At 35.9% G+C, this 22,296-nt stretch overlaps 1 protein-coding gene across 5 annotated transcripts in view; it reads right to left on the minus strand.

The window, feature by feature from the left end:
- Positions 1–22,296, minus strand: part of ATP7 (copper-transporting ATPase 1) — a 304,355-nt gene that overhangs the window by 36,275 nt on the left and 245,784 nt on the right. For all 5 annotated transcript variants that reach the window (XM_089105398.1, XM_089105396.1, XM_089105401.1 and 2 more), the window contains one exon: positions 20,709–20,779. In XM_089105398.1, the coding sequence (XP_088961524.1) occupies positions 20,709–20,779 (71 nt within the window). The remainder of the gene's footprint in view (positions 1–20,708; positions 20,780–22,296) is intronic.

Genomic DNA, 22,296 nt, shown 5'->3' on the forward strand with positions numbered 1-22,296 from the left:
CATCGCTAAGATGTTTCTTGGAGAACTGTTTCCATGGCCTTTGGTTATTAATATCTTTTGGAGTTCGACCAGTAGAACTGTTCCCGAGGCAAAGACATTAATGACTTGGATCTATTCCTGGAGAAATGTTTCTAGGCGAAAATTTTTAAAGTCTGACAGACGATGTCATTGGTTGATTGATCTGTCAAGAAAGGGGAATTAATTTGTTGTTTCTAAGGGGAATTATTGATTCACGATAGGTGAATTGAGGTCGACAGCACAGGTGTTCCAAGGTCGATGTTGTTGATGTTGTAAGTGCACGCTCTCAGCGAATGTCAAGGTCGATGTTGTTGTTGTTGACACACTTTGATTACGCAATCAATTTAGGTCATTGACCCCATTACGTAATCATTCTCCCTAGGGAGGCTATGCCCTTATTTGGTGTGGGCGTCGGAATTTTTAAAAAAAGTGTCCGGATCGGGATTCGAAGGGGTATTGTGGGCGTCGGAGTCAATAAGGCCCTTCTACTCACGCCCACAACATAAAATTCTTTCTTGAAAACTTTGCTAACCCAACACCTTCATGTAATAAAATAATGACAGTTAATACGACAAAAAGAAAATAGCAAACTTCCCCTTTTCATAGAACTATTAAAAGCCAGACTTTTCCAAAAGGTATAAAGTACTCCAAAGCTAAATACTTTCTAAGCACTTTTAAAAAGTTTTAATGATTTTCTTAATCAGAGTCGTAATCCAAGAGATAGAGAGGAAAGCCCCAAGAAATCAAAGCTATTTCCTGTCCGGCGTCTCTTGAAACTTTTTTTTAGTCCTTTCTTTTAAGAACATATAACTTCTTTTTTAAGAACTTGATTAGAAATAGCATTAAACAAGAGAAAAAAAATACACATCCTCTCTAACTTTTACATTCATGATAAAAATGTAATTTTGAAAATTAATGCTGGCTCTTTGGTGTCCAATTTGAGAAGTCTTGACCTAAGTTTTTTGTTTGCACAGTAGGTACGGAACCATAGTTTTGGGGCCAAGGTTGTCGTCATTTTTTAATGTCCCTGTGATCGCCAAAAAAACATCCCTGTGGTTCTCTGGGCTTCAAAACGCAGTTTGATTCCTCCTAAGCCTACTTCTGATTTCTAAGTATTTATTCTTGAGATTAATCGAAATTTTAGGGTTACTAAACTCGTGTCTTTTTGAATAGATCTGCGTCTTCTTGGAGTAAAAAAAATGAACAAAAAGCTAAAATAAAAACATCTATCCTAATTTGTCTTTGGGAGGGGGAGCTCCCTTAACTTCCCTATCTTTACGAAATCTTTTAGCAAACATAGACAGTTAGTAAGACAGCCTTTTGAAGCATTGAAACATAATAGGGTACTTTACTGTTAGCCAGACAACACGCGAGAATTCGGGATGTGAAAAACTAGTTAGGCAGCTTCTTTAAAGAGAGAATTCCTTTGAAACAGGGGTTTCTCACGCCGGGAACAATAAACTTTAGTTTTTTGGGGTTTAGGGGCAAAAAAGGCAGCTAGGTTAGGTTAGGTCACGAGTTTAATATATTCTATGCTTTATCCCCACCCCTAATATGCAAATACATAGCCCAAATTTGTTTCTAAACTATTAGATTTTCATCATATTTTGTTTTATTTTATTAGCATTGACCAAACTTCAATTGTCGCCTGTTGTCTGGCTAACAGAAAAGTACCCAGAATATTTTGTTGTTTAAAGCAAAGCAATCAAATGATCCATATAATTTTCGAAGCACTATGACAAAAAAGGAGATCTTCATCAAATTGCTCTGGTGTTGAAGTCACCATTCCTGGAGCATTTAGGTAAAAGTAACACTTTAGTGCATTAAGCACTGAATTGTGGGCAGCAACGGCCTTCCTTCATACTGTATAGGATAATTTTTGTACGTTTTAAGTTTTAGCATCACCCTTTACTTTCGTTTTAAAAAATTGTCTTTAAATGAATTTAGGTTTATGTTGGATATAAAATTCAAAGTTATTCTACACATTGGGGGGCTGCCATACCCCTTAACTCAACTCTCTTTCAATTAAAGCTCTGCTATTTTTATTAAACTAATTCAAATTTGAAACTGCCATTTTCTGTTAGAAACAAGCGTTACCGCAATAAGAGGGGTGGGTACTTGTGCATTATACCCACTCTTTTATAATGTCAAATGAGACGCGGCAGTTACCAGGACAGTTGCGGGAGAGCTACCCGATCCTAAAACAGTTGTTAGAGTCGAGTTGTATGAAAAAGGGCGATCTAAAATGAATCATAAAATTATAATTTGGAATTTGCCAAAGACAGAAAAAGAGTCAGTTGAATTTTTTCAGGATAAAGGGTTATTGCCCAAGACAAAAGAGTGTAAAAATTACACTCATAGAGTGCAATTAAGGGTTATCTGTCTCTTTTTATCTGTTTTTTTTTACCCCCCGCTCCCCCTAATGTGCAAATATATAGCCCAAATTTGTTTCTAAACTTTTTATATTCATCCTATTTTGTTTTATTCCATTAGCATTAACCAAACTAGCAGTATATAAAAGAGTGGGTATAATGCACAAGTACCAAGGGGTACCGTCAAACCTCAGGATGTACATTGCACACTAAACTCAGATTTAGTCTTCCAATGTTTATATCCCCAATAAATTAGCTACTAGTTGGTGCATCAGTATCCGGCTCGGGCCCTTATAGATTTAAAGTCGGGGTAGCAAATTGCTATCCTCGGTGTTCAGGAAAGTAAAAAAAAAGTAATGCAGATAACACATAGTATATCTAACGGGAATCGACCCATTATGAACAAAAACCGCTTTGCTAGGTTAACACAAGTCGATAATATAGATCGATGACAACAGGGAGCAAATATTTGCTTGTTTAGTGTCTCTACCCCCTCCTACTAAGAGCCAGAGATTTAAAACCGTAAAAATAAACGTTTATAGATGCTACAAAGTATCCGTGGTTGCTGTAACCAAGAAAAAATGCAGCAAAATCTTCGATCCGGGTCTCGGAATACGTTAATTTTTTATTTTTTTTTTGTCAGAATGGAGATTCAAATTGTTGAATCTCCTAGTGTATTCAAATTAGCAAGCCGGTAGTCCAACCTTACATGCCTCTGGCGTCCGAAATAAGCCGATTTCCATCCCGATGTTAGATCCTAAAGAGTACCAGTACAGGTACCGAAGATCCGATTTTAGTGAGAACCTCCTAAATATTCTTACCAACAAGTCTCCTGGTGAAAGCGATCTATGCGAACAAGGTTACGAGTAATTCACATCGGAGACTGACTGAGCGCCTGTTTCCTTTAAGTCCATTCAAAATCAAACTTAACTAAAACCGAAATTTAACTAGCTCTAATTCGAGTCAATCAGATTTTTCATAAAATTTTCTGACTGGCTAAACAACTCCAGGACAAATAGGTTGGCTGAAATTAGTGCGGGCTAAATCCCGACATCGGTAAAATCTAATTGTAAATGGGGCACCAGGAGGGCGAGCAATACTGCCTGCTTTTATATTGAATACTTCCAGACATTACTGCCTGATCAAAACATTTCTGATGCCACTGTGTTAGCTCTGTGGACCTTTTCGAAAATCTGATAACCTCTCATTAAGATCTTTTAGCCGTTATTGTTTTGTAGAAAATTTTGATGGAGAAAACGAAATAGGCAGTAATCCAACTATCCAAAATTACAAAATCAAAACTAGTTTCAAGCAATCGCGGGGCTTCACAGAGTTCTATTCAGGTATAAATAGGGAAGAAGAAACCTAGTGATTTTGCTGGTTTAATCAATAAACCTTTTCCATTTAAATCCTTTCGGCAATAATTTCCGAGCAAATAAAAAGCGCGTTCCACTATCACTTACAAGAAATTTTAGCTGCGAAATTTGTGTTAAAAAGATTACGTTACTTGTTAGGGTTACAAAAATCGAGAAAAAAAGAACCCTTGTGCTGATTTCAAAAGAAATGGAAGCACTCGATTTTTGCCAAATTTAAACGAATTACTTAAATAGTAAATTACAATTCGTGTTATGATGTTAATATTTTATTTATTTGGGAATATACAAATTTTGTATTATTTCAATTCTTTTTCTCAGAAATTGTAATTTTCTGTCAACCAAAGATTATTCAGGTCAACATAGTTGTTAAGATAATAAAATAATATTTATTTGGAAGAGATAAGAGGCGACAAGAATTAAACGCACAATCCCTACAGTAATTTATCACTGTATTGGTGACTCCCTCAAGAAGCCCTGTACTTTACTTTTACATTTACTTTAGCCCTTTTTTGCAGAGAATGTGATATGGATTGGAGGGTAAAATCTTAGTAGCTGATAAAAAGAAAACTCTTGACATGCAATACTTATTTGGAAGAGATAAGAGGCGGCAAGAATTGAAAGCACAATCCCTATAGTAATTTAGCACTGTTTTGGCGACTCAATCAAGAAGCCCTTTATTTTACTTTTAACTTTACTTTAGCCCTTTTTTGCAGAGAATGTGATTTCAATTGGAGGATAAAATTTTAGTAACTTATAAAAAAAAGAAGAAAACTCTTGGCATGAAATACTTATTTGGAAGATATAAGAGGCGGCAAGAATTGAACGCACAATCCCTACGATAACTTATCACTGTTTTTGGCGACTCATTCAAGAAGGCATTATTTGTTTAGCGCAGAAAAAGCATAGGATGAAATTAAAAACACGAAACTGAAAGAAGTGGTTAGAATTGCAAAAAAAACATACCTGTTATCTCACATCCCATTCCCTGTTCCAAATTAAAAACTTGTTAACTAATGCGATATATTCAGTTACGTTCTAACCAACAGTTTTAGCTTGTAGCAGAAAAAGAAAGGCTCTTATTCATTCAGACTTTTTTTTTATTTCCTTACCGTAGTTTTAACTACAGTAAAATGAAATCAAGTGCATACTCTTGGAAAGTTCGTGTCCCCTTACCTTGGACTATGGCCCACGCTTCCTCTAATAAATTCAGATGACTTTCGATAATGTTTCAAGGAGCATTTCCAGGAGGTTAATAAAGCATAGATTCTAATACGTTCTCCCCATACATTCTAACTGCAAGGGCTGTCAAATATTCGTTAGTGATGGAATACTCTCCATCATAAAACCACTTCAGTAACCATGATTAGGGTAAAATTACATAAATCACAAAAGACATTTCTAGAAAGGCGCATCCTTCACGTAAGCATTATCAATGTCGCCTTGAAATAGCACCATAGACACAGGGCTTCTGATAGTGTCCAATTCTACCTCCGTTTTGTACAATTCTCGAATAAAAAGGGGAACTTAGAAAAATAATAGCAAAAAATTTTTTATGGAGACATTGATATTCACTAAAAGGAGTTATCAAATGTATTTAGAATCCCCAAACTCGCTAGATGAACAAAAACTGTTAACCAAAAAACAAACATTTTTACGCGAAACATTTGTTTTTTTTTCTTTAATATTGGGCAGTTATTCCAGTCTATGGCCTCAATCAAGTACATTTCATAAATATGTGTACATTAATATCAAGGAGGCACACTTGTGCCTCTATAAAGAGGCGACCCACCACAATGTTAAGCGATTTCAGGTCCTAGAGGTCGCAGAGAGACGGCGGTAATTGCATTTTGTAGCCCAAGCTCAAACTAAGAAACTTGCAAAATTTCATCCTCCTCCGACTTTATCTTCATGGGGTAAACTGGGCCGGAAGTTTGGACCCTCCCACCACAGCCCCCTTTAACGTTGTCCGATTGGGCTGAAATTTAGAGGTTAAGCTTTCCTAGGGCCCGGGAGCTTATCCTCGAAATTTCAGCTCAATCCGATCACTCCTTCCCTGTTTTCAAAAAACCAAATAGCGCCACTTAAAATTCCTTTCTTTTTTGTTTTCTTAGCCATGCCAAGAGGCCACAGTTGGCAACCGATCCGGTTTAATGAGGACTCATTTGAAGCAGAATTCGACCTGTTAGGGCCTTTTTATATTTTAATACCTAAAAAATTATCCCCCGACTTTAAATTTAAGAAAAACCTCGTTTTCCTATATTAGCCCATGTTAATTTTTCCCTCCACAACCCCCCTTTAACGTTGTCTGATCGGGCTGAAATTTAGAGGATAAGCTTTCCTGGGGCCTGGGAGCTTATCGTCGAAATTTCAGCTCAATCTGATCACTCCTTCCCTGTTTTCCAAAAACCACATATCAAGATTTTTGGGAATTTGCTTGCGTCGAAAATACCTTCTATTTGCTAAACAACAATTACTATTGTGTTTGTATAGTCCAGCGGCTGAGACTTCAGACTTTCAGGCGGAAAACTCGGGTTCGATTCACCATCAGAGCAACTTTTTTATATACTTTGAAAAGAAACTCAGTTTCTTTTTTAAATTATTTGAAAAAAATTACGTTTTCTAAAGAGTTAAAGAGGCTGAGTTACAAGGTCGACCCTTAAAACGTACAGGGATTAGGAGGCACAGTTGGGGGGCTGTTAAAGAGGCTGAGTCACAAGTTCGAACCTTAAAACGTACAGGGATTAGGAGGCACCCTGTACGACGTGATTTGAGTATTCAGGAATTAAAAGCCTTAACACAAGAATGTTCAAGAGTGGGGTTTGGGGGCGGCAGCCCTCAACTTTAACTCCTGACACGATCAGCTAACAGTTAGTCAAGCAATAATAAGTAATAAACTGTACAAAAACGTGCAGAAATTATTTGAAAAAAACTACGTTTTCTAAAGAGTTAAAGAGGCTGAGTTACAAGGTCGAACCTTAAAACGTACAGGGATTAGAGGCACAGTTGGGGGGCTACCACCCCAAACCTCCGCTTTCGCAGCCTTTAAATATAAAAAAAATTTCTTTAAACTGAAAGTAAGGAGCGACATTAAAACTTAAAAAGAACAGAAATTATTCCGTATATGAAAGAGGCTGTGCCCTCCTCAACGCCTCGCTCTTTACGCTAAAGTTTTTATTGTTTAAAAAAAGAGTTGTGAGAAAGTCAAACTTTAGCGTAAAGAGCGAGGCGTTGAGGAGGGCACAGCCTCTTTCATATACGGAATAATTTCTGTTCTTTTTAAGTTTTAATGTCGCTCCTTACTTTCAGTTTAAAGAAATTTTTTTTTATATTTAAAGGCTGCGAAAGCGGGGGTTTGGGGGGTGGTAGCCCCCCAACTGTGCCTCCTAATCCCTGTACGTTTTAAGGTTCGACCTTGTAACTCAGCCTCTTTAACTCTTTAGAAAACGTAGTTTTTTTCAAATAATAGGTACATAGGTCCATTACAAGAATAAACAGAGAGCCAGTATGCGCCTTTTCTCCTCTGATCTCCTCTTTTCTGACACCGAAGGATTTTCTGCAGTCAACTAACTATGGTTATAGATTGAACTAGTCGACAATAAACATTAATTAGGATCAATCCAAACAAAAATAAATAAAGATTCTGCGATACCTGAAATAACGAAAAGGGGTCCCATAAATTACTCACCTATTCGACCCTCCATATGACTTAACATCTCTGTCGCATATGCGTTTTCAGGTAAAGTAGAGTAAGTACTTCTCTCCTCTTACAGATTCTTCTACTCTTTTTGGATTGTTTTTAATTTGTTCTACTGCGACAGTTAGCTTCTAAGAAAAAAATAAAACAACATTGTCTAATTCCAGAAGTATCGAATTGGTGTTTCTGTAAGTCCAATTTTACTCAACACGTATTATGCTGAAATTATGTACGCTGAAAAGACAAGTGTACCGGCCCGTACAGTTCGTGTTGGAGCAGAAAAGCCTGGCTGCACTAGCAATCCAGAGCTCGCCAAGGCAAAATTTCGGTTCTGCATTTGGAAAGAGTGTGGTATGGCAAGCCTCGGTTTATTGAACGAAGTTCACCTTTATATAAAGAGAAGCTTTGCGAAAAATCTGAAACTACATTAAGCAAATTTTATAGTCGCACAGACACTTCTCAATTATAGATCTACGGGTGAAAATCTGGTAGATGCACCCTCTCCCTTTCCTAAAACTACACTATCCTTCTCTCCAAACTTAATTTAAAGCATCTCTTAGTGTAATCACTACCCTCATGCTATGTAATTTGCCTCCTATAGAAATTAACCGAAAGTCTCTGAGATTACCACACTGACAAGAAGCCGGAATTTACTGTTTTTGGCAGAAGTTCGAAGTTAGTGAGGCGTGTGGCATTTCAAACTATTAATATTGGAATTTCCCCATAAAAAGAGTAGACGTATTCAGATATTTAGGTATTTATATAGATTAAACTTTGTCGTTTAAAGCATATACACTCGTGGCAATACTGTCTAGGAGTCTTGGTTGTTCGCATCGATTGATGTTTCTGTTTCCATATCAGATCATGAGGACTTTCTATTTTTCATTAGTTGAAAAATTTTCAATATTGTCCGACCGTCTGGATGTTGACTTTTCCTTCGCATTTACGAGGATTCCAAATTGTTCAAAATAAATCAACAAGAATCCTGGACCAATTTTTAACACACCCTAGGAAGACAGAAAAATTATCTAAAACTAAAACATTTTTATTTCTGGGTATTCTTGATTTGCAACAAATGTTTCACCTTAATTTGGGCATATGGTTTTTAAATATCCAACATAGTGATAATTTTTTTCCATAGCATGAAACTTTTGGTTGAAAATAAGCATAGCCATTTATCAAGAGCAAGGAATAAATACCTTTTCCCGTTTGTTGAAAATGAGGGATCAAGGCTAAGTCTGAGATATCAGCTTCCCCAGGTAACCAACAACTATGAGCTATTTGACATAGCAAGTAAATCACCCTCACTCTATATATATATACATATATATATATATATATATATATATATATATATATATATATATATATATATATATATATATATATATATATATATATACATATATATATCAAAAGAAATCAAAAGAGATAGTTCCTTCCGCCTAAAGTAGCAGGGATTGAATGCATTATTGATTTATTTAAAATTTGTTTTGTAAATCCCTTCCCAATCTCCGTCAATGTTTTCCTTGTTTGTTTGTTTTTCTTCTCTTTCTTCTTCCTTTCTTTCTTTCTCCCTGGGTGTTCCGTGAGAATTACTGAAGTGTAATTTTTTCCTCTGTTATTAAAGGAGACGTGCGAGTTGCCTCTCTGTCTCCTTTCTACTAATTTTGTGTATTGCGTTTTTGGTTAATAAAGTCAGGTCAAGTCAACTCTTATCCCCTTCCTTATAAGAAGGACCATTTTAAATGTTCATATTTTAACTAGGTGCTTCCCATTTTAGTAAATCGTATTCACAATGTTCAGTAATTTAATCTCTAATTTTACAGCCACCATATTACAAAACTCATTTACCCCCGTATCAGAGCCTGATGCCTTATTATGTCTTAATCTTTTGTTTAGCAGAATTTGTCTAAGAAAAAATCGCCATTATGATTTACACATTCCATTACTGTTTAACTTCCATTACTGTTTAAACAACTCTTTAACTTGGCTAAGTTTTTCCTCGATCAGTAAGTAAATTTTTCTTCTCTCATTACAAAGGTCAGATGTTATAACGCCGTGTTTCCAAGAATCTAGTCTCTTTATCTTTATTCATAGGTCCTCCTTAGAAATAGTCCAGAAAAGGGTTGGCAGGCCACCAAAAATTTGGATAAAGGCTTTTTATACATATCCATGACGGACTCGGATCCAATCAACTTTCTATTGAAAAGCGAAGGTTTTTCTTTCAAGATTACTACATCCATCTTTACATTTTTCCGAAAGAAGCAACCAAGAAAAAAAAAGATTTACTTATGGGAAAATATTGGACAGATAAAGGTACAATGTAAAAGTAAGGTCGATGTTCAATTTCAACAACGAATGATCAAGCATAACAAATGGGAATAAACATGGGTAGATTAGCATTTTTGAATAGTTAAAATAGGATATATCTATATATAACTGTTTTCTTTTTATCAGTTCCCCAGAGTGTGCTTAGGGGAGAAGTATGACTCAGTGAGTTTGTCAAAGGTCTTCAGCTACCTTTAAAGTTTGCCTTCTTTCAGCGTATTAAACTTTTCACTTTCAGCTTTTGACTTCTTTAAATTATACACAAAGAATTGGAAATTACTAAAGTCATGAATATGTTGCCCTTTCCAAAGAACTTATAAGGTATTTACTACCTGTTCGATGATTTTCGTATTATTCACCTGTTTTTCAACTGAATTTAGTGCCTCCCCCCTCTTTGAGATTAAATCCTGCATGCTTTCTCGACTCAGCATATATACACTTACTTAAATTCTTTCTAGTTTTTTTTTCCGTTATCTCATGTATTAACCTTTCTTATAAATTAGGGAAACAACAGAATATTCTTAAGGTCAAGAATATTCTTGAGCAATCAACAGATCGTCCTATTATTTGTGTGGCGTTCGAATTACTTTGGATTAGCTGATTAAGGATGCCAGAGTACGGTGGTGAATAACAAAGCAGGTTCCGCGGACCACCGGGCCAGCCGTCAATTGCTGATTGCCACTGCTGCCGTGGGCCTGCCCAATGAAAGATAAGTTGATTTTTTATTCTCTTTTTTGGTTTTTCTCGTAGTAGCGAAGAAATGTCAAAATTCCAACAATTCCAGCTTGCGTTAGCGAATTTCAAAAGATTCCCGCTGTGGCCCCTAAGAAATTATCCAAGTTTCAAAGGATAAAAAAGGAATCTTCAACTACTTAGTTTTTGCGTATGGATATCACACAGAGTCGCACCTAACGGAGAATAGTCTCATCTCGTTTGAGGACAATTACCGCGAAGCATCTACAAAAACTGATAAAAATGTTGGAAGTGCGTTTAAAGAGGTTAACCAAAACCCGGACATTTATAAGACGGCTTCCAAAACTTTCGCATCGCTGAGAGCAGTTTCTTCTGAACCATCTCCCGCGGATTTGCTAGTTAAAACAGTCGCAACTGAGGAAGAAATCGCTAAGACAAAAGAATCAATGATGAGCGCGACTACTAAGCAAGTTCAATATAAATGCGGAAACGACCAAACTCTGAAAACTTCTGTTGAGACTATCGTGAGTGAAATATACTCGTCAGTGTCGCTTGAGTTTAATCCGAAGCTAGAGCAATTGTTGGTATCAGTAAAGAATATCAAAGGACTGATTGAAAATTTAGAGAACCGAATTGCAAAATTAGACGTGAAAATTGATGATTATGAGCAAGAAAAACAGCTTGGAACTCTAGTTTTTCATGGTATTAAGCAGCAGCCGGGTGTTGACTTGAAGTCGACCATTCTGAATATAGCCTCGCAAAAGCTGGGGCTTTCCGGTATCTCTTATTGTGATTTTGCTATGGTTTACAGGTTGAAATTGAATAATCCAGGATCGGCAAACGATAAAGTTGTACCAGTGTTCGTGAGATTTTCTACCTGTGAGACGGCCCGTAAAGTGTTTGCGAGTAAATCAAAATTGGCTGGTTCGAAAATCTTTTTGTCTGAGTCTCTAACCAAGCGCCGTCGCGATATCCTGAGTGCCGCGAGAGACAAGTTTGGCGTGAAAGATGTATGGTCAGATCGTGACCAGGTTCTCGCAATGCTTCCGGGTGAGCGAGCTGCTCGTCGAATTAACTCGCTTTCAGACTGCGTTTAGTTTGTTGTTTATGAGTAGTTTGGTAGTGTTTATCTCGTTAAGATGTTCTATATTACTCTTTATTTATATTTTTATCTTGTTGTTTATTTTTTGATTTCTTATGAGTATAAATATCGTCCCGTTTGAGCGCGGAAAAGGGATGAATTATAGGATTCTTTTTTGCGTAAGTTGATATGAGTAGTAGTTGAAGTGGAAGATTGAGTGATTTGCAAAATAATCCCTTTAATGTTGATGATTATTTGTTGACGGATATTGGAAATGATGGGTCGCAAATTAGTTTTCGTCCATCTCTTGATAGTAAATATCGCCAGTTATCAACTTTGGAGGAGTTAGGCCGGTCTGGATTTCATGCATGGACATGGAATTGTCATTTAACGTCTTCTTACCATGAGATTTTTGATTTTATTTCCCGATCTAATAATTTACATATAATGGCATTATGTGAAACATTTTTGGGTCATGATACGCTTTTTCGTCCTTTAACTTTCCAGGTTATGAACTGATTGCTCGAAGTCGATCGTCAATGGGACGTGGAGGCCTGGCTTTCATTGTCCCACAGGATTTGAATTGGAAAATTAGAAAGGATTTGGACATTTGGAAGGAGGGTAAAATAGAAACCCATAGTATAGAAATTCAGTTTGAAAATCGAACTTGTATTTTTACTGTTGTATATAAGCCACCAAGTGCATCATTTGAGGAGTTTGCTGAAGGATTTGAATGTCTTGCTGCAAAGGTAAATAGATCTAGTCAAGAGTTTATATATATGGGAGACTTTAATTTTGATTTGTTAAATATGCGTGGACCAAATTTGGATTTTTTGAGCCTGATGATGTCAAATGATTTATACCCGACCGTGAGCATTCCAACGAGAATCATGGATCATTCGGAAACGCTCATCGATAATGTGCTTGTGTCTTCGGCGATACTAAGTAAAGCGTACTGCTCTGTTGTTATAAGCCCAGCCTCGGACCATCTTCCGGTTGTATTGCATTTGAATTCTGAAGTGAAGAAAAATAACAGAAAGAATAAAATACCAATGCGTGAACTGAAGTCAGTTAATCTGAAAAAATTTGAAGAACAAATTAGTGTTATTAACTGGGAAACAGTACTGAATGAAGATCATCCGTCGGAAGCATTTGAAAAGTTTAACCAAATAGTGTCGAATATTTATGATAGCACGTGTCCGCTTAAAGAAACAAACCCCAGAAAGAATAAACCGAGAAAACCATGGTGTGATGATGAGCTACATAATTTTTTTAATATGAGACATCAGGCGTGTGAGGATTATCTAAACAATCGATAGAATAATGAGCTCTACGTCAGGTACACAGATATGATGAATAGTTCAAATGCCATAAGAATAAAAAAAAATAAGGCATATTCAACACTTTTATTTGAAAAAATTATAAGCAACCCCAAAGCAAAAGGACAAGCTGTGAATGATCTTCTAAAAGGCCCTATGAAGCCATCGGAATCAAAAACTATGCTAGATAATAAGACTTTGGAAGAAACTGAGGAAATCTGCAACGCATTTGGACAATATTTCTCTGAAATTGGCTGTAAGATTCAAGAAGAAGCAAGGAGCTCCCATGTTTTCGAATCAAGCAGTTTTGTGGATGAGCGAGGAAGAGGTTTCGAAATGCATTTCCAGCCTTGTACTGAAGAGGAGGTACGCAAAATTGTTAGCACGATTAAGTCAAACAGTGCAGGAGTTGATGGAATGAACCTTAGAACGCTCAAGTCGGTTCTGGTTTATTTGCTTCCTGTCCTCGTATACCTTATCAATATTTCTATGGAAAAGGGGATGTTTCCGAGTGCGCTTAAAATAGCTAAAGTTGTACCGTTGCACAAAGGTGGAGTCAAAACTGATATATCTAATTGGAGACCAATATCAATTCTCCCGATTTATTCAAAAGTTTATGAAAAGATTGTTCATCACCGGCTTTACGAGTATCTGATGAAAATTGGTGTTTTACACGATGGTCAATTTGGCTTCCGGACAGGACATTCGACGACGCAGGCAGTCCAGCATCTTCTGGAAAATATTAACTCAGCACTTGAGAATGGCGAGCAGTGCATGTGCGTGTTTATTGATTTTAGAAAGGCTTTCGACACGGTTGATTTTAAGATTTTATTGGAAAGGCTGTGTTATATAGGCATAAAGGGTAGTGTTTTAAATTGGTTTGAATCGTATTTAAGTGAAAGGAAGCTACGACTGACTCTGAGTAACAAATCTTCTCAGCCGTTTCCCATAAAGTGTGGTGTTCCACAGGGCTCAGTTCTTGGTCCTCTCCTGTACCTGATATTTGTAGACACAATGAGATTCTACACTCCCGGAGCTTCAGTTACTTCTTTTGCTGACGACACGGCTTTAGTGATTGCAGCAAAGTCACTGCAAGAGTTCTTGTTCAAGGCTAATAAGGCGCTTGATGGCCTACATGAATTTGTTTGTGCTAGCCTACTTAGCGTCAAAGCATCAAAAACTAATTTTATGATTTTTACGAAGACTGGTTCTGCTCCCACTCTCTCTGGTGTCATTATTTACAATGGCCTACCCCTCTCACAGGTCGAAGAGATCTAATATCTAGGAGTCATCTTGGATCGAAACTTGAGTTGAAGAAAACACTGCGACATCATAGCATGCAAGCTGGCACGAGGCCTTAGAGTTCTGAACCGTTTTCAAAATTTTTTACCTTTGAAAATTCTGCTTTTATTGTATTCTTCCATAATAGCGCCTTATATAAATTATGGTTGTTTAATTTGGGCGAGTAATTTTAGTTGCAATTTTAGAAGAGTTCAAGATCTGCAGAGTAAGGCTATAAGGTTGATTGGAAGATATGATCGTGGTATTGATAGCACTGAATCACTTTTTAGAAAGTTTAAAATTTTAAAAGTTGGTGAAATAAGGGATTATCAAATTGGAGTTTTTGTATTTCAGTGTCTGAATGGTCTTGCACTGGATTTTTTTATGAATATTTTAAAGCCTAATTCGTTTTATCCCGATTATTCGCCTAGGAGTGTGGATAGTCTTACATCTGAGCCAAAGAACACAACGAGAGCGAGTCAAGTGACCAGACACATGGGCCCGTCAGTTTGGAATTTGTTCCCAGATTCTGTTCGTCAAGCTGACATTGTGCTGCAACTTAAAACCCTTATTAAAAATAATTTATTTTCAGGTTTTTGGTTTTGTTAATGGTTCGATATAATGCTTTTTTCTTTTTTTCTTTTTTTTTGTAGATATTTTTTTTTTTTATATATATTTTGTGCCATTATATATTTATAATTATTTTCAGCTATTATTATTGTTTTCCCCTTTTTTCATTTTATTTGGTTTGATGATTTGGCATGCATGATATCCAACCGGTCGCTTTTTCAATCATATTCTTGCGTTAGTGCGACTTTTTGTCACATTGAGTTGTTTTTTTTTTAATAAAAATGTATGAACCTGAAAAAAAACCTGTCTGTTTTTCTGGACAAAAAAGAAAAATTTGTCAGGATTTTAGAAATGTGGTACAAATCTAACCTTTTTCCAAGTTTCTGGACCATTCAGAAAATGGAAATTTCATATATCAGAAATGTATCTCAAAATACGATATCATACAGGTCATTTCCTAGAAACATTTCATTTACAGACGATTAAAGTGATTACATAATTTAAGATCTAAAACATCACTAAATCTTCTCCTTTTATGGCGAAAATAAACTATTATATTCACGCCTGTGCTAGAAAACCAAGTCAAAGATTCCTAAGTCACAGAAAAATAACTGAAACGCTCAAGCCTTAATAGTCTAGTCGCTTAGTCCACAAAATAGGATGGTTCATGCAAATTTGGAAAAAAGTATGAAACTTGGTCCACATATGCAGTTTGATATGCTCTTTCAAATGAGACTGGAACTCAATCGTCATCCGACCACCCTAGGGAGAGGGGAAACAGGGGTAATAGTCACCCAAGGGGGGAAAATGCGAAAAAGTATCTTTTTGCCTATTTCAGCTTGATATTTGGTGAGTATATTCGTTATTAAATAGAAACTGAAAGGAAGTCACGGGAAAAGTGCTTCGATTGGTCCACCACCCGAAGGGGGGGGGAGGGGGCGTGGTGGGGATGAAATTCAACCATCAGGGGAAAATAAGAAATGTTTGTTTTTGCCATTTTTAACTCGACATTCAGTTTTTATTCTCGGGTATTAGAAAAAAATAAGAAGAAAGTAATGGAAAGCTCTCGGAGTGCCCTAGTAACTTACGGGAGGGGGGGGGGAGGGGTTGAGAATAGTCACGAAGGGCTTCGATTTATATATTTTTATTTAAAATTATTTCCAGCATCCTTAAAAATTCCAAATGAATTACTTACAATGCCAGAAACATTACAGCTGTTTCTCCCTTCACCCATATTTCTGAAGTCAGTAGCCCCTCGGTGCAACAGTCGATGAACCGAAAAACTGAGTTGGTGATGATTCATTGTTTAGTATGTAAACAAGTCTGAACCGGATAATACAATGAAAAGGTAAGTGTTTACCATGTATAGATTGACTTTAGTGTTATTTTATCAATTTACTCAGATATGGGTGCTGTGCCACATTGACCTCATCTTGAAGAGAAAGCTTGGTGCTATCTGTGCTGAAAAATTAGATTTCCATAGAGTTTGTGCTTGGATGCCATTCTTAAAGGGCCGCCTGTTACTAAGTCCCGTTACACTCACCAAGTAACTGCTTCAATCCTTCATATCCTTAGGCGCCGAGCATATGATGAGTAAACTGCTGAGAATGAAGAGAGCGACAATGAGGTGCTATTTTTTGATGAATAGTATGACTTAAGAAAATAATTCAGTGCTCAGTATATTTACTGGTCAAATTTACTTGATATTGAACTGATTTTGGTGATGTTCGAACGATCCATCCGCCAGTCAAATTCTATGGTTTATGTCGATTCTCTGCGAAAGATTCTGACGTGGATGCTTACTCTTGACCACACAAACTACGCCAGATGGATGTCGGTGTACGTTCCAGACATGATTGCCCTCAGTACCCAGAGCCCAGCTGTATTTTGTGAGTTTATGAAAGGAAACTTCACAATTCGAAAGACAATACATACATTTTCTTCCATGGCAATGGATCAAGCGCATGGACAGATGAACGAGAAAATGAAAGTAAAAGCCAGTTTGATTGGACTCACCGAAAAACCAGATGCCATGCTTCGATGGATCACATCAGGTCCCGATGTTCAAAGAGCCATTGAGGAGTATGAAGAAAGTTTCATAAATTCTTCTTCTGAAAAAACTTGAAGCATCATGAGGACCCACCAAATTACAGATGCGATTCATGTGCCATATTCAGGACTTTCTTCAAGTCATTGAAGGAAGGGGAAACTTATTTTCTGAATCAGAAAACGACCCTCTTACCCTTCAAACAAAGAAGAGCAGGCCCAGTAACGTAGTACAAGACACCAGGAACACATTCAAAATAGGAATCGGACAATACAGAAAGTTTACAAATGAGTGACTGACAACATGCTCGACGCCAGTCACAGATGTTATTAAGAAAACTAAACCGTCAAAATGCACGAAGCGAAAAAAAGAAACCGTCAAAGGCGAAGCAAGATATTTTAGTCTGAAAAACAGTTGTTCTTTGTTTGGTAGATTGCACATTGCCTGCCAGTCTCGTGACAGCGACAAGGACAAGTTTTTTAAGGACGAGAATCAGCCCACTCCCCTGCACTGTCCGACAGCGGATCCCTTAGGAAAACGGCAAAATCTGACCTTACAACTTGTTTAGAAGCATTGCTAGACAAACCAACTACTATTCCTCGAGTCAGTGCAAAAGTATTCGATGGATCAGTCTTGGTTCATATGCTTGCACACGGATCCTGCAAATTTTTCAAAGATTACGCGTACAAGTTTTTCTACCGTACATTCATAGCCAACTAGAGACGGTCAGTCGCATCGACGTTATATGGGACAGGTACATCAAAAGCAGCTTGAAGAAAGGAGAAAGAAAAAGGAGAGGTTTTGGACAGCGAGTCAGCCTAAGAGGATCGACTCCTATCCTTCGGAACTGGGCTGCTTTCCTCCGTACCAAAGAAAATAAAGAGCCACTGTTCTTGCTATTAGCAGACCGCTTGGCAAGCATGAATTAGTTTGGAAAAGAAGTTTATAGGACAAAGGATTTAGATATTGTGCCTTCGGTGTCAGCTGCTCAAGATGATTTGGTCCTTTGCGATCTTGAAGAGGCAGATACGCGAATTATCCTCCACGTTCGTCACTGCTACCTGCCTGGTCACCAAAAAGCTATGATACGAACCGTAGATACAGATGTGCTCGTGCTAGCTGTGGCTGCTTGCTCTTACGTCCCACTTATTGAGCTCTGGGTGGACTTCGGTGTGAACTTCTGACCAACCTATATTGTTTTTTACGCGAGGATATTCCAGGATACTAATTTTTTTCGAAAAAGTATGGAGCCGTTCTCGAGAAAAAATACATACATACATGCATAAATATACAATTATTGCTTAGTTATAAAGGTAGTATATATATAAATATATATATATATATATATACACACACACACACACACACACACACACACACACACACACACATATATATATACATATATATATATATATATATATATATATATACATATATATATATATATATATATATATATATATATATATATATATATATATATATATATATATATATATATATATATATATATATATATATATATACATATATATATATATATATATATACATATATATATATATATATATATATATATACATATACATATATATATATATACACACACACACACACATACATATATATATATATATATATATATATATATATATATATATATATATATATATGTATATAATATAAACTGATGAACTGGCCAACAGCGCTGTACATCAACCAAGCATAAAAGCTAGGATTCCTGGTGACTAACCAGAACGTTCACCCTGTATCAACAGCCACACGGGCCAACATACCAACATCCCAGATCACGAACTTTATTAGTAGTTTTATATATACTCTGGGCTTAGATATCCTAGCAAGATGTGCAGCACTAGTGCTCAGTTTGCATACTATTTATATACAGTTCTTTACCATGTTAACAATACCCTATATTTGGTTTTCATTTCAAAATATTTGATTTGTGCGGAACGGTAAAGTATACAATAATAGGCATTGTCAGTTGTGGCTGTTGGACCATGGGCGAAAGATCTGGCTAGTCATCAGAGCTTTGTTTCTATTTCTTCGTTTGCATGATAAAAATACAGCGTGGTCTTCAAGGTTATTTATGGAATATTTGAGGTAAAATAATTTATCCAAAAATAATGATAAATTAAAATTTTCACACGACCACATATTACATGATGGCTTCCGGAAAACCATAAAATAAAGCAAAGGTTTGTTATAAAAGGTTTGTTAAAAAGCAGGTTGACTGCATAAGCTTGTTATATCATGCATGTATAACCAAACGACTGTCACAAGATAACCTCAACCAAAACGTAAACTCTTGTAAAGTAGACTTCTTCTACAATAGTCCCAAGATCCATTATTCTTCTTTAAGTCGCTTCATTTTCCGTGTGTACCTTCGACTGAAAAACGCTGTTAACTTACAGTTCCATATTTAATTCAATAATGGGTTTACAGGGGTCTTTTCTATTACAGCAAAAGAACAAACTAATATACTGCAAAATAAAAGTACAAAGCAATTCTATGTTTTTTGTTCAAAAACTTTCAGGATTGAAGACACTTTTTTTTTATTTAATCTTGAAAGGAACGTTTTTTTTTTCTACTAAAGACTATTATGTGTCACAAGATTGATTATTTTTCTTTCTAAGTCTAGTTTCGTATTCCATTTCACGAGTCACGGTGCATAACGACCCTACCAAATCCTATACGATATTGAAATGATGAAGATATAAATCCGAAGTGGGAAGCCGTGAAAATTGAAGATCCCTTCTCAGAGATCTAGGAAAAGAAATTAAAGGAGAACTAGCCTCGGGAAAACTGAAAAGAATTTAGAAGTGGGAATTACTTGATCTGTCTCAGTGCAATATGATTTGCTAATTGCACCTAGCTTGAAGCAAAAATTGTATTGTAAAGGAGAGTAGAACTCTCCTTTCTTTTAAAAAACAAATAAGACAAAATTATTCAAATATTATTTGAGCTCTTTGAATCCTCTTCAGAAGGAATGAATGAAAATCCCTTCAGCCAATTAGGGTTCCAAGTTTCCATCCCAGATTATATTCGATGGAAATTTCGTTTCTACATAAATTACAGCTAGGGGAAATCTTACAGGAAAGCAGGATTCCTTCTTTTTTTATAACAAATTATTCTAATATATTTTGCGTTTTTGGGTTCTTTAGTTGCTGGAAGCAAAGTCGCACTAAAGAAAGACTCGAATCCTTAATACAAAAGGAAACATAAAAAAAATTTGAAACAATTTTGCAGAAATTTTAAATGTGCAACTACATGGAAGTAATTATAAGACATGGAAGATTTAGTCTGTGTCTGAAGAGAAAAAAGCGATTGGGATTTCGTTTTTACTTGTAAATACATTTATAGAAAAGATGCAACAAGACATAACAATGGAGGAGGGGTTCTTAACCATTGACACCCACGCACCTTAGAGGTATATAACTCTATTTATAGATAGTTACATTCCTAGTACTTACATAGTTGAGTAATTATTCAAAGATACTGTTTAATACAAAATTTGGGATATTAAACAAAACTTACTGATATTTTGAATAATTCAAGGAGAAAAGAGTCATACCTTATTAAAGTTATGCTTGAGTTGCACTTAAATGCTTAAACTAAATTTAATAAGCAGCAATCGGTGAAATTTAAGAACGAAGAAATATATATATATATATATATATATATATATATATATATATATATATATATATATATATATATATATATATATATATATATATATATATATATATATATATATATATATATAAGTATATATATATATAATATATATATATATATATATAACAGCTAATTAAGTACTAGTTACAAGTCACAAAATGGAATAAGCCAACTAACGAAAAGCAGACAAAAAACTTAGAAGAAAAAAAGTTGTATGTACTTACAGTTTTAGCATCAATGATGAACAAACAACAGATACAGAGCTTAATGCCATAGCAGCAGAGCCCATCCATGGCTGAAAAGAAACGATCTATAAAAAATAACGGAAAACGAGACTTTGTTTATTTTTTGTTATATTTCCTGAAGTGGGAACTCACTAGACAAAAGAAAAAAATATCAGCTTTATGACGTCTCAGGAACAGTAGGAGATGGATATTAAGAAAAGGGAATGGAATATCCTCACGGCAAGAACCTAGTTTATTCACAAGGGGGTGCTAATTGCGATTCTGGTGATCTTTAAGTATCTCTTCAACGAGAGAAAGGAAGGAAATCGTTAAGCAAAAGACATGGAAAAAAGTAAGCTTATCGTCAACGACGGAATAGATCATCCACCGACTCGGTAAAAAGAAAAACGATTGCTGAGATAAGTTATTCACTAATGATCAAGTACTTACGGTGTAAAAGGAGAGGGGGTACGAGCCCAAGCCCAACATTTACAATTATTTCTTGTTTCTCCGTTAGTTTCCTGTAATTCCACTTAACTAGTCGATTTTTCTTTTGATTTTCTTTTCTTTTTTCAAAATTTCCCCCTCCCCACCAAATTTATAACTACGGGTGGGTTCACGCTAATATTTTAACTTATTTAAAAACAAAATATAAATGCAATTATGAAACATCGACATAAGGCGACAACATAACTGAGTGGTCCACATGAAGCGACTGATTGATCATGGAAAAAAAAATATAATATTCACCAATCCAATCCCCAGATAGAAAAAAAAATAATCACTGCCTATTTGTTTGTGTCCTTTATAGGTCCAATGCCAGGAATAAATTTGACTGTACCTAATATGGGTACAGTAAATCGACTTCAAAAAACAAATAGAGCAGTATTCAAAGACAAAAAAAAATGCTATAGCCGCTTGAATGTGTTAATTTTTATATTCAGAGAATCCCTTATTAGCGTTAAAAATCGCGAGTCAATCAAATTCGATACAATTCCACCCCCCACCCAAAAAAAGTGGAAATGGTCAACTTGGATTATGAGCGGTTCAGTTGAATAGAAGATTAAACTTGTTCGCAAAATTTATCACAAAAATGATTATATATATATAAAAAAAATTAAATAGCCTGCATCAAGGGATACTTTTCTGTGGAGGGAACACAGACAAAAGAAAATAATAAATAGCCTTTCACCTTAAAAAAAAAGAGCCTTAAAACCTTAATTTGAAATATTAGAAATAAAAGATAACGTATAAAGTAGGGGTAGAAGCGAAAGGTTAGGTTTCAAGGAGGGACATGAAGGGGATTTGAAAATTTGAGACTAGGGTCATTTCTGACACTGTTGCCTACAAATACCACACAAAAGCCACGGGTGAAGAAGCCGCTGCTACAGAAGTAGCAGCTAAAATTCCTAAGAAGTGAATTCAGATATAAGCTATAAAGGGTAATAAGATTTGTGACGAGGAGATTGTCCCAGCAAAATTTTCAGAAAAGATTGACAGTACCTATGGACACTAACGTGACAAATCGAAAGGAGTAACTTTGGTTTATAGCTTACTACTGGGTTTTTTATTGGGTACTTTCTGGGCG

The sequence above is a fragment of the Artemia sp. Qi Xiang Cuo genome, chromosome 19, assembly GCF_049724085.1.
Source record: "Artemia sp. Qi Xiang Cuo chromosome 19, ASM4972408v1, whole genome shotgun sequence".
Lineage (NCBI taxonomy): Eukaryota > Metazoa > Arthropoda > Branchiopoda > Anostraca > Artemiidae > Artemia > Artemia sp. Qi Xiang Cuo.